At 34.7% G+C, this 13,758-nt stretch overlaps 2 protein-coding genes across 2 annotated transcripts; both read left to right on the top strand.

Annotated features, from left to right (window-relative positions):
- Positions 1-5,516: 5,516 nt before the first annotated feature.
- Positions 5,517-6,967, top strand: LOC113339736 (probable WRKY transcription factor 41). The gene is made up of 3 exons (XM_026584966.1): positions 5,517-5,987; positions 6,109-6,237; positions 6,336-6,967. Exons 1-3 carry the CDS (start codon positions 5,668-5,670, stop codon positions 6,916-6,918), a joined length of 1,032 nt encoding a protein of 343 aa, XP_026440751.1. The 5' UTR covers positions 5,517-5,667; the 3' UTR covers positions 6,919-6,967.
- Positions 6,968-9,803: 2,836 nt separating this feature from the next.
- Positions 9,804-11,130, top strand: LOC113339359 (probable WRKY transcription factor 30). Its single transcript, XM_026584647.1, has 2 exons — positions 9,804-10,387; positions 10,499-11,130. The coding sequence occupies exons 1-2, from the start codon at positions 9,945-9,947 to the stop codon at positions 11,061-11,063; spliced, it is 1,008 nt and encodes a 335-aa protein (XP_026440432.1). The 5' UTR covers positions 9,804-9,944; the 3' UTR covers positions 11,064-11,130.
- Positions 11,131-13,758: the final 2,628 nt, after the last annotated feature.

Genomic DNA, 13,758 nt, shown 5'->3' with positions numbered 1-13,758 from the left:
AATTAAAAACTCAAAACATCATAAAATTAAAAACTGAAAAACAACAAAATTGGTTAGCTACAAAGATCTAAAAGAAGTTAAAAGAACACTCAAACAGTATTAATTAAAAAAATTATAAAAAGCCTAAAGAAATACAAAGTACCTAAATGGGTTTCCTTCAGCTTCTTCCTTGAATCCTTTCCCTTCGTCTTCTCCCTGACGTGATTGATAACTTACCCTGTGAAACTGAAACCCTAAATTAAATTAATCAAAAGTCCTAGGATCATCCAGAACTCGACTTCATATAGAAATCCATAGTCCTAGGATTAAAATTGGAGAAGAAAAAAAGCAAAAAAAGTAAAAAACTTACACAAATCAAATCATTGAAATCACTGACTTTTTCTCCTTCTTCTTCTGGATCGAGAGGTGTTGTTCGGTGTTCCGTGCTCACTGATTAATGGAGTTCACTTTCAGACTTCAGAGAATCAGAGACTCAAGAACTCAGTTCTCTCTCTATATCAGTCTCTCAGAGGGAAGAGTCGAACTCGAAGACGGAAAAGAAAAACGAAAATGAGAAAGAGAGAAACCCTATCGTTAAGGTACTATATATACCCCCCCCCCCTAATCTAACGACTATATTTGTTCAGTATCCCTAAATCTAATGGCTACGAATGGTCGGTTCTTTCGGTCCGGACGGTGCGGGACTTATACAGGACCGTGTACCTGTACCTCATCAACCTCGGTTTCTATTTTCTGGACCGGTACCTGTACCCCGTTCCTCGGTTATGGACAAATATCGGCTCGGTTCCGCCGATTCCGGGACGGTTCCTCGGTCCAGCTCGGTTCCTGTGCACCATGATAGGGTGGTTCAAAAAAGAAATAACTAGCAACCTTAATAATTGCAGAGATACATACGACGATAATTATCATACTAGATGCTTATATTTATTTCATAATAATATATCCTTTTATCGAGAAAAAGAAATTAAAAACTGGAAAAAAAAATATGAGTATGAAGTAAATTCCTAAAATCAATCTGTCATTTAAATTTTAGTCAATATATAAAAAAAATGAATCAAATATGGTTGTCTGATAGAGGGCAAAAGTGACTTAACACTGACGCTAGACGTCATTATTTCAGCTAATTAGGATGTAATAAATCAGTTGATCTAAAAAAACAAAATAAAAAGGACAAAAGATTTAGTAAAAAATAATAAAAATCAGACAAACCTTTGTACAAAATTAGAATAAAAAATGCTATGCTGATGTGTAACATCACATCTTACGGATTATATTATCAATTTTAACCAATAAAATTGATTAAAAAAAACCAATGAAATAATGTTAAACACTACTTTAATTATAAAATAATTAAACAAAAATATCACTAACCGATGCTGCCTACGGAAATTCCGATTGTTGATCAGAGATTCAGACTCAAATAACGTTATGTGTTCCGAAATTTATTTCCTGATCTAAACTTCGTTCATAAATCCAAAATGTACCCCATGACTTAAAGTGATGAACATAACTGAAACGGGATTTACACTCCGACCCAACTCAAAACGTCGCAATGTGAAACATGGCCGAAAACATATACGCCCTATAATCTAAATTTTTGGATGCCATATAGCAAATCATTACGAAAAGTTATGTTCCAAATCCAAACTAGCGAATATGTCCTCTGCCTCTCCAAGAAAAGAGAAGAAGAAAGAATATGTCCACTGTCCGGCCATTTCCTCCACAAGTTGAGGTATTTGCTTTCGATGGAGAAGTGTGAAGCAGGAAATGAAGATGGTTTACTTTCTGTGTGATTATACAGTTTAATATGTTTCTTTAGATTGATTAGTACTACTTTAAACAAAATTAAGAAGATGGTGGCCACTGGCCAACTTTGTCGCCTTCTTCTTCCAAGGATCAATCAACTGTATTTATCAACTAACCATTTGTTAATTCGATTCAACTTTGCCTGCTTAAGCTTCCTTTTCCAGGGAGTATTTTACTTACCAATCTTTTCAACTTTTCACTTTGGTTCTTACGTACTTTTCACAAAGTAAAATATCAAATCAACATCAAGTATATAGTTAGAAAATGATTGGTTGATTCTTATTCGTTAATGCATTTGTATGATCCCCGTCATAGTATAAAACTCCTTGATTTTAATGGTGGTGAGGTGATCAGTGAGTGTCATAGTCATGCAGTCCAGATTAGCCATCACTAATTAAATCTAAATCAAATCATAACAAAAGATTGTATGTCGCGGGATCCTTGTTTACAGGGGATTAATGTAATATGTCAAATGTCAACGGGATAAGTTCACATGGGGGTGGTTCGTTGTTATCTATGTACGTACCACCATTGTGCGTACGACGTAATCATGGGGAAGGACCATGATATCACATCCGATCAATCCAACGTATTGTACTCATCTGCTTACAATATTATAAACAAACAGTTAGGTTTCACTTGCACATGCTATTATGGCATCATTGGCATGGACCACTTGCATCAGTTTTTCTTATCTTGTCTTAATTTTCTAATTAGGGGCCATGCATTGATCAGAGCAACATATTGACAGTGTGCTGTTTCCAATAATAATGCAGTTGGAACATCTGGATTATATCTTTCCCACAGCTTATGTGGTTCTCTGTTGCCATGGACGGCTCAACCTCTCAATATTGATTTGTGTTTTACTTACTCATTTCAGAGTACAAGAAGGCGCGCGACTCCCGAATTACTACAATTAAGTATTATGTAAATTTTATTTACCGTATCATAACATAAGTACATAGAGCAGATAATCTGGTAAACTTAATCGACACAAACAACCAACCTTGGTTCCTAAAAGATATGAATGATGAAATTACCACTTTGCTACAATTATATTCCACTACATATAATTGGAAAGAAATCAGGCGACATACAGCCTAGCCTAGCCAACCATGCGGTGGATGCATATGCTAAATTGATATACTATTATTGGCATGGATCGTATGGACCACTTGCATTAGTTGTTCTTAATTATCTTGGCTTAATTTTCTAATTGGCCCTTAGAATGCAATGGTTAGACTTAGAACCTAGAAACATAGTGATAACAACTTGTTCCTCTAATGCGGTTGGAACAAATCGTTTATATCTTATGTGGTTCTCTGTTGTAATTGACCATTCAACCTCATGATATTTATTTGTATTTATTTGCTTAATATGGAGTTTTTAAATAGATCATTTTGTTTGTCATCTTAGCAGATCAGGTAAAATCATTTAATGAACAGTGTTTTAACTAGTTTACTTATCTATTATATGTCTTTGTTTATCATCCATGTCTTTGTAGCTAAGAAGATTGAAAAATTTATTAGCGATTTTTTGTGGCATGATAACAAAAAAAGAAAGAAGCTTCATTTAATGAGATGGCTAACTCCATGCAAAATAAGAAAATTTGGTGAGTTGGTATTGAAAGTCTCAAGAAAATGAATCAAGCATTGTTAACTAAATGACACTGGAGGTTAGCAGTAGAGAAAGAAGTACTACGGAGGGAAATTGTGTATGGGTCTGACACATTTTGGTTCTCTAAGATTCATAAGTGTTCTTATGTGAAATCAGTTTGGAAGGGCATTATGCAATGTTACTCTTTATTCAGAAGTCATGTAGTATCAGCTTTTGGATGGACAAGTGGTTTTTGGATGTACCTTTGTATTTGAAATTTCCAAATCTTTTTTTAGTTTCAAGAGCTAAGAATAAAACTGTTGTAGAAAATTTTCAAATGGAAAAGCATCAATGGAACTTAGAATTACCTAGAAGCCAAAACAGTAATGTTAGAACTGAACTTGAAGAATTACAAAGAAGTTTGGAGTTGGTTTCTCTTAATGTCACTGTGGAAGATGAAATTATTTGGGATATTGGTAGCAATGGAATTTTCACAGTGAAGTCTACTTATGACTCTCTCTCTCAAGAATCTACTGACAATGATCTTTCTCATATTTTCAAATACATATGGAAGCTGAAATGTCCTCCTAAGATTTGCTTCTTCTTATGGACTCTGGCTCATAGCAGCTTACCTACTAGGGATATGTTAGCAGAGAGATGTCCCTCAAAGTTGTTCTTTTGTTCTCAACCTGAAACAGCTGATCACCTTTTTCTTCATCGTGAGTTTGCAGAAAAAATTTGGGCTCATTTCAAACAGAAGTTGAATTGGCATTTCATTATGCCAGATAAAATTTTGCAATGTTATTTTCTTGGAATGTGGGTTTCAACTCAAAACAAGATATCACATTTGGTCCAGGATATTTGTGCCAATTCTTTGGGGAATTGGGCTTGCAAGGAATGATATTCAAAACAAAATTATCTTTGCAGTTGTTGTTCAACAGAAGATAAAGTATTATGTTTTTAGTTGGTGTTTAGTTTTTCAGGGCTTCGAAACATTATTTTTCCAGGATTTAATCTCTAGTTGGCCTAAAATCTACTTTAACTCTATGTAATTCAAGAAGTTGTCTGTAACTTCTTCTTGCTTAGCTTCTTTGTCCTTTTTGTATTCTTAAGGGTGTACAAGTCTTTTTATACCCTCTTTTTTTCTGATCAATATATCTTTCTTTACCTATCAAAACAAAAACAAAAAAAAAATATATATATATATATATGGAGTTTTTAAATCAAAGAGAGATTAGAAACTATAGTAATTGTAGGGTAAGAAATCATAACCGTTGTTGGATTGGGGGCAACGTTATAAATTTTTCCCCCTCTAATTATGTGCTTTCACCAATATAAATTTCAAACAAACTGATCCGTCCATTAAAATTATATGCCTTCTAAGATGACAAATATTTCCTTACATCTTATAATCTACACCCATCCCTTAGGAGGGGATTTCAATATTTATTTTAGAGTTTTTTTTCTTCTTCTTTTAGACGTGATTTTATGCTGGTTGCAAAAGTTATGTTCCAATAAACCTAACTTTTCACGACCAATATCCACGCTTGAAATTGGAGGATTTCTTTTATGGATAGACCATTTGTAGTATTTAAAAAAGAAATGTCGACTTATACACTGCCGATAACATCATATAGCGCTGCTTGACTCGTACACTGACGCGTATAATTTTACTCGTCATACAAGCCGCGTCAAGCGAGCACTCCAAAGTCCAAACGCTAACATATAGATAGGATAACTGGATGACAAGCTAACTTCTAATTTATCTATTATTGAGATGTTTAAGTTTAACACGTGAGATTCTTGTTTAGGTAATGGAATGTCAATGGTCAATGTTCACATCACATGTAATATCCTACCAGCAGTATAGACTGACATAACCAGGGAAAATAACCATAACGTCACTTCCAGCAGTGTAGTAGTATTTAAGTAAGCTTTAAGGTCACATTACAATACAAAAGGATAGATTTCGATATTTCTACCTCAGGACAGTCTTTCCGGGAAGAAAACTTCTCATTTTCCATTTCTGTCCTTTCCTAAACTCATTCATTTCTCTATATAAAACCTCATTAGGATTTCCACATAAATCTACATCCCTTCTTGGCTTCTTCTTCATCATTCATCACTCAAAAACTCTACCTTCTTTCTTGTTTGGTCATTTTGGCATTTCTCCAGAAAACATTGTGCATACACTTGAATACTACCCAAATTTGAAAAGTTCAGAGTCTTTCAATCAATTATACAAATTTTTCTTGATATTGAATTATGAGTACTTACTTTAAAATGGAGAAGAATACTAGCATGAGTTTATTGGATCAAAAGCCATTGATTGTCAATCAGCTAACCCAAGCTAAAGATCTACTAAACCAATTACAATTTGGTGTTGACGTTACTTCTACTAGTGGAAAATTGTTACTACCTGGAATATTATCATCCTTCGAAAGTTCTCTTTCAATGTTGAGTGGGATCAAATCAGAAGCCGGATTTCGAATGACCGGATTGATGCAGACAGCTGATTCGCCTCGTTCAGTTAGCAGAAGTCCTCGGTCTAACTCTAATCTCATTGGAAATCCCTCCAAAAAGAGGTATGCATCAATACATGGATCAATCAATATACATATCTGTTTGTTTTATAAATTTGACATGGCGAGATGTTTTTGTTCTAAATGTCATCTCATAAATATATTTCTTTTCCTCTAATTATAGAAAAACAATACCTAGTTGGACGGAACAAGTACGCGCTTGCGAACAGTCAGGACTCGAAGAACCTGTGTATGATGGTTTCAGTTGGAGAAAATATGGACACAAAGACATTTATGGAGCCAACCATCCAAGGTGAGCAAAGATTAACATTTGTCCATTAATTTGAATCACAATTGTATTATATGTTTGGAAAATGTAGACTCTAATCGGATGTTACTGCTATATTTCAGAGGTTATTACAGATGTACTCATAAAAATTCTCAAGGATGTCTAGCTACCAAGCAAGTTCAACGTACCGATACAGACACATCAATCTTTAGTGTCATGTACCTAGGAAGACATACATGTGTTCAAGCTTCGCTTCTGCAACCAGGGCAACCACAAAAAAAGCTTGAACAGCACGATAAAAAACGAAAGAGAAAATCACAAGAAACACTTATCAATTTTCAAACAGGTGGTCATGTTAATACAAAGGATTACGATACGACACAAGTAGTCCTAACGTCCCCTTCTTTCTCATTTCCTTCAGCTTCAATACCCATTCCATGTAAAGAGAAAGAAAGTGAAAGCAACATTTGCTCTTCACAGCTGACTCCTGATAATCACTTCATGAGTAGTCCTCTTTCATCTCCTTCAACTTCAGGATCCAATTCCCTTTTTTCTCCATATAGAGCGAATATTGAAGGTGGACAGGATTTACAAACTTCAGATTGCGATCTATGTGAATTCACATCAGCATTACCTTTGGCATTGGATTCTCCGGAACTTTATTTGGATTGGGACTGGGATTCTTTTGATGGCTTTTGCTTCTGATTCTTCATTTGATATACAGTGTTTACAACTTGTGTTTATTTAGCTGAAAAACTCTATCACTAAGAAATTTGATAATTTGTCAAAATCGTCAGCGTTATATTGCTTTCGACTAATTATAAAGTTCTGTTCAAATACTAGAACACCACATATGCAACGCAGGTACTAGGCATGTTTTGATGTTTTTCATACCTTCCCTTGCCATTATAACCTTAATTAGTCCTTGGAAGAATTACTCTATCTCCATAATTGTTGGTGCATCCAAAGAGAAACTGACGTCTAAACTTTTCAATTAATAAAAGTCCGACAATATCAAAACTTATGTGATCTTTGAGTATCCCTCATGCATACATATCCTGTCTTTCCCGGTTGACATCCTAGCTAATTCTCCTGCATATTGGTGGCCTCTACCAAAAGACAAAATAAGAGTATAAGCATCAAATAACACTCTATACAACATACACGGATATACCAGAACAATTATTACTCCTCACACCTGCATTAGTATCCTAATTTGTACTTCCCTTGTTCTTTATTAGTAGTTAATTAGATATTTTCCCTCTAGTTATCTTTATCTTGTACTTCCCTTGTTCCAAATTTCTTGTTCCCTCAAACAAGAATCTATATGTGGGTGTGTTGCCAACTTTTATCTTTTAGTCAGATCGTAGCTCAACGACAAGCCCATTAAAGTGGAAGAGTTCACCGTATAGTTTTGTAGTATATATATATATATATAGAAAAAAACAACAGAAATCCTGTGGGATTTTTTTTTTTTTTTAAATCGAAGTTTTAAAATGGAACATCGATCAGAAACCATTATGATTGTAGGGTACGACATCATATTCGTATTTCTGCCCATCATTACAAACGATATGAAGATTGTGAGAGAGTTATACTGTTACACGCGTACAATTTTACTCGTCATGCAAGCCGCGTCAAGTGAGAACCCGAAGATCTAACATGTAGGTAACTTGATTTTTTTCTATTTTGCTCAGTAAAGGAAGAAATTTGGTGAGAGGAGGAGAAAGAATACAAGAAACAAATTAAAACACGGAAATGATTAACATCTGGCGGGTTAAATTTGGTGGGTCATCCCGTGGAGTGCGTTTGTGAGAGAAAGGAGTGGGTCCCATCTTTAACCCATTCCTTACAAATCCGCCGGGTCAGGAATCCAATGTATTGTGAAGTGCGTTTGTGAGAGAAAGGAGTGGATCCCATCCTTAACCCATTCCTTACAAATCCGTCGGACCAGGAATCCAATGTTTTGTATTTTACAGGATGGACCGCGCACGCGATCATTGTATCATCCCGATTAAAACACTCCCCAAGATCAGAGACCAAGCAAACCCGAACAGAGGACCTGCAATCCTACACAAAGAAAAGATAATTAAACTATTGAGTTATATGTCGCCAGTTTGAGAATACAGTAGAAGTGTCAACTCCATCGAAACAAAACTTTCCTTAGGCCCAATAAAAAGCATCAATCTTAATATCTCTGATCACATCTTACTCCCTAAAGAGTTTATTCGACAAAACCAAAGCATTTCTCGCCTTGCAAAATACCCCATATAATAGCCGCGGGAAGCCTTCTCCATAGATGCTTGCCTCTGTCAGAGAGATGCAAACTTTTCCAACTGCTAAACAACCCTTGAACTATGTCAGAAAAATTGATAAGACTGTTAATGCAATTTATGAATAATCCCAAATTTTACGGACCATGGGAGAGTGAATAAAGATATGGTCTGCCGTTTATTATCATGCAGTTTTTCCAATAACAAATGTCCGACAAGGTCAAAACTTAATTCGATCCTTTGGTATCCCACATACATACATATCCTGTCTTTCCCGGTTGACATCCTAGCTAATTTTCCTGCATATTGGTGGCCTCTATAAGCATCAAAATGAAGCATATCAATTATTCCACCTGCATTAGTATTATAATCTTTGCTTTATTTTTATTCAAGAATGCTAATTTATACCATTTGGGACTATCAAAAGATATTAATGTTAGCTTTGATTGGAAAAATACGGACAACAAATTGCTTGACTAATGACGTTAGAACAACCGGTTAAACCTTTCCCATGTGTTATCTAGTTGTCACAGCGGGGGTTATGTTCAATGAAATCATGTACATATTTGCATAATCTAATCGTCAAAAATATTTTACTCAGGTACGTAGATCATCATTTTCTGAAAAGCTACGTATGTCTAACGTAGGCTACGTGCTGAGATCTCTTGATTTACATCTAGTATTCAATTAAGGGTTCCATTAAAGTATCTAACCTCTACGCCCCCCAAATATATTCCACTAAGATGATAACTACTCTTAATAGAATACTCATTCTTTGTATTTTCATGTTCGTTGTATTTCCTCTAGAGGCGACGAGTACAGAGATAATTTAGTTTAATTTTCATTCAGCAGTAGTATTAGTAGTTAACTAATTAGAAATCTTGTCATCTAGTAAGATATTATTGTATTCTACATGACGCATACACGTTATAACCCTACTCAGCCGTGGACCAAAACCAAATTCAGATTACTGATTAATTACATTTTAATTACATCTTGTACTTGTGGAATAATGTCAATGGTATCCGTTCACATGTGATTTTCAGTACCCCATATAAAAAAAATTTTGTTCACATGGAGGTTCTCCACCAGCCAGTGTACGTAAGCAAGGAAAACAAAAATGACGTCAAGAAAATGCGGACATGGCAAATCTATAGATGGATTTTGCAACGTACTACAGTCACTAAATATTTCTAACACTTTCTCAGTAATGGTCGTGGGACCAAAAAGACTAGTCTTAATTTCCTAGAAGAAACTTACTACTCGTTTTCTTGTTCCTTCCTCTCCTTTTAGTCAAGTTCGTCCATTCTTTTTAATATTCCCTATAAATCCACATTCCTGATCTCTTCATCATCATTCATCACTCCTAAGCTCCCCCTCTCCTTAGATCTTCTTCTATCCAATCACGAATCTCCAAACTTCAAATTTTGGTCCAGAAAATAGAGTAGTTTCATTAAAATGGAGGAGAATAATAGTAGCATGAGTTATATGGAACAAAAGCCATTGATACTCAATGAGCTAACTCAAGCTAAAGAACTACTAAAGCAATTAGAATCTCAACTTGATGCTGCTTCTACTACTCATGGCAACTTGTTACTGCCTAAGATTTTATCATCATTTGAGATCTCTCTTTCCATGTTAAGTGCAAGCAACTCGGAAGGTGGTACTCAGTCGCAGAAAACCGGATCGACCGAGTCTCCACGTTCGGTTAACGGAAGTCGGAAAAGGGATTCCGGTTCTGATCTACTCATCGGAAATCCCTCCAAAAAGAAGAAAACTATACAGAGATGGACTGAACAAGTGCGGGTATGTGAACAGACGGGACTGGAAGGACACCTAGATGATGGGTATGGTTGGAGGAAATATGGACAGAAGGATATTCTTGGAGCCACTTATCCAAGGTGAGCAAAACAAAGAATTACTAATCTTGATTATTACATCAAAGATTGAAATTTTTCATCAATTAAACATTTTATCTTTTTTCTAATTGTGTACTATTGCTATGTTTTCAGAGGCTATTACAGATGTACTCATAGAAAACCTCAAGGCTGTTTAGCAATGAAACAAGTTCAACGATCCGACGAAGACCCGTCGCTGTTTAGTGTCACGTATCGCGGAAGACATACTTGTATTCAAGCTGTACATTTACTACCAGGGCAATCGCAAAACAGACCGGAACAATACAATCATAAAGGGATGAAATCACAAGGAACACTTATCAATTTTCAAAAAAGTTGTCATGATAAAACAGAGGAAGTCAGTACACCACAAGTAGTAATCAATTCATCTTCATTTTCATTTCCTTCGGCTTCAATACCCATTCCAAGTATAGAGAAACAAAGTGACAACAACAACAACAATTTCTCTTTGATGACACCTGATAATCACTTCATGGGTAGTTCTTTTACTTCATCTCCATCAACTTCAGTATCAAATTCATCAATTTCTCCTAACAGTTTTGGAGAAGGACAGAGTTTGCAGAATTCAGAATTTGATCTTAGTGAATTCACTTCAGCATTCGACCCTACGGATCTTTATTTGGATTTCGATTTTCTTGATTCTATATGTTCCATTTGATATGTTGTAGTTACCATTAATTTTGATTAAATTATGAAGTGCCAGGAAAATAACTTTGAGCTTGAAAGTATGACCAAATATCTCTAACCAGATTACACTAGTTTACTGCTCGAACTTTACTAAATTAAATTCATCTGCATTTCGCCCGAGCAATATAGACACGAAAAGAAAGAAAAAAATCACCAAATTAAATTCAAATTCAAAAACATAAATAAATAAGAGATATTTTATAAAATGATCGTAATTTTTTGGTCTAATTAGGGTCTGGGTCGTAGACTCACTTTGACCGTGAAAAATCTGTTCGCAACATTTTGAAATTTTTTTATACACCCAGACCGTTAATAACTGCCGTGGACTGTTTGAGTACCTATTCTCTATGTAACTCTTTGGTCCAGTTCCTCTTCTCCTCGGTTCTTCCATTACTGGCACAGATAGTAAGATTGAATAGAGAGGTTAGGTGTTCAACATCAAGAGACTCAAGGGCTATTAGTTGATAAACAAAGATAAGGTGTAACTCATGATGCTCTTTGCTACATCCAACCCCACGGTGATCTAAACCATTCAACATCCTATTATCTCTTATCAATGGAATCACTATATTGATTCAAACTACTGAGGTGATCGGCAAATTAGAAAAAAGAAAGAGATTCAATGTACTTGTTAATTAGGTGACGATGATATCAATAAATCATTTTTCTTACGATCGTTAATTGTTCTTGATAAGTTTCAGGTAGGAGATTTCATTTATGTATAATGGAGGGAAGTTCGTGGTGGTTAATAGATGCTTATGAGAATAAACAACTAGATGAACTCAATAATCGTTGGATATTAAAAAGCGGGTTTGTAATTTTTCGACAAATATCTGAGAATGATAACTTAATTGAAATTGTTTGATCATCCATAGATTTATTCATTAAATTAGAGTTGATTAACATGGATTGATATATGATTAGGTGAACGTAGTCTTATTTTAAGTATTTTAGGATGCTCGGGAAAAAAATTGAGAATGGAGGGGGCGGCGGCGGTGGAAATAAGAGGAAGACAATAATGAATTTTTCCTCAGCGATTAGATGACGAGTTTCCAAGTCATCTGACTATTAAGTCACTATGTCAAACAGTCGCATCCTAACGAGTTAGGATAAAATGTCATACATCATCTTTATAAGGGTATTGATGTAAGAATTTAGACGGTCAAACTAAGTCTTTGGTTAGTCAACGACCCTAGCGTATCAAGTGCATCTTCTGCGACCCAGATCCTAATTAGCCTAAAAAGTTAAGATGCTTTTACAAAATATCTCCATAAATAACTTCTAAAATGCGTACAAATACACAAAATTCCACTTGCCTTATTCTTGTCATGTTGTCTTTTCCTAGTTAGTCAATTGTTAATTTATAATCTCTTATACTCCCTCGGTTATATTTTAGATGATGTTTTTAGAGTTTTCACGTAGATTAAAAGATAAGAGATAACAAGATCTTCCACCTATATCCTTGAGAAAAGGTCTCCAAACATTAAATGTTATTAGTCCATTTAAAAATAAATTTATAGTTTTCAGACAAAATTTAAAGATGTTGTTGCTAGTTTTGTGGAAAAATATTAAAACTTTCAGACATTTTGGAACGGAGTGAGAATCAATTAGAAGGAAAGTAGTATTCTATCATTAGATCATACGTAGGACAACTAAAACGAGTTGTCGGCTAGGGTGCATGGCTCTCATTTGGCCGAATTAAGGACAAATTCTTCGATGATCACAAAATACGTCACCTTATCATTTATTTAAGACGTCATAATTCATTTCCAGTAGTACGCATTGTGATTTATATTTTCTAAATTAGACATTGTGCATTTTACTTTCATAAGCAATGTAATCGATAAGATAACTTGATCTGTGGTGGGTATGCGCTATTGTCATTCATAATATTCTTTTCTATAAAAATGTTAAAATATTAATTCAGAAATTTGTGGTTGTAAACTTACAATGAAGAAAGTCGTAATTATTTTCTTTTGCTTGATAGCGAAAGATTATATATATCAAAACCTCCAAATGAATACATATTAATGGAATTTGTAATGTTCTTCAAAAGAATATATTAATTAAATTTGTTCTTCATAGGAATATATTAATTAGATTTGTTTGTAGTCTTCTTCGAAAGGATAAGAATCCCACAACAGTATGGTTTATATGTGGTGGAAAGGAATGAATTAATGAGATTTGTATTGTTCATGCATTCAATCTTGAATGATAGGTCTATGAACAGCACTACTCATTTTGTTCTAGACAAACCACTATGGATGTTTTTGGATTCTCGTTTAATTTTGGAATTTTTAAGTTCCGTCTGAAACGGGGAAAACCAAATGTATGGACGTCTGACAGACGGCCCTTCAAGTTGAAGAGGGTTCCATTAATTATTGTTCCAAGGATTTCAATGTTGAACTTTCTTTAGTACTTCCATCCCACGTTCTTACTGGGTCTCTTGTAACTTCTTCTTGCTTAGCTTCTTTGTCCTTTTTGTATTCTTAAGGGTGTACAAGTCTTTTTATACCCTCTTCTTTTCTGATCAATATATCTTTCTTTACCTTTCAAAACAAAAACAAAAAAACAAAAAAATATATATATGGAGTTTTTAAATCAAAGAGAGATTAGAAACTATAGTAATTGTAGGGTAAGAAATCATAATTGTTGTTGGATTGGGG

The sequence above is a fragment of the Papaver somniferum genome, unplaced genomic scaffold (assembly GCF_003573695.1).
Source record: "Papaver somniferum cultivar HN1 unplaced genomic scaffold, ASM357369v1 unplaced-scaffold_21, whole genome shotgun sequence".
NCBI lineage: Eukaryota > Viridiplantae > Streptophyta > Magnoliopsida > Ranunculales > Papaveraceae > Papaver > Papaver somniferum.
Note: the sequence above shows the minus strand (reverse complement) of the source record. Positions and strands in the feature narration are given on the sequence as shown.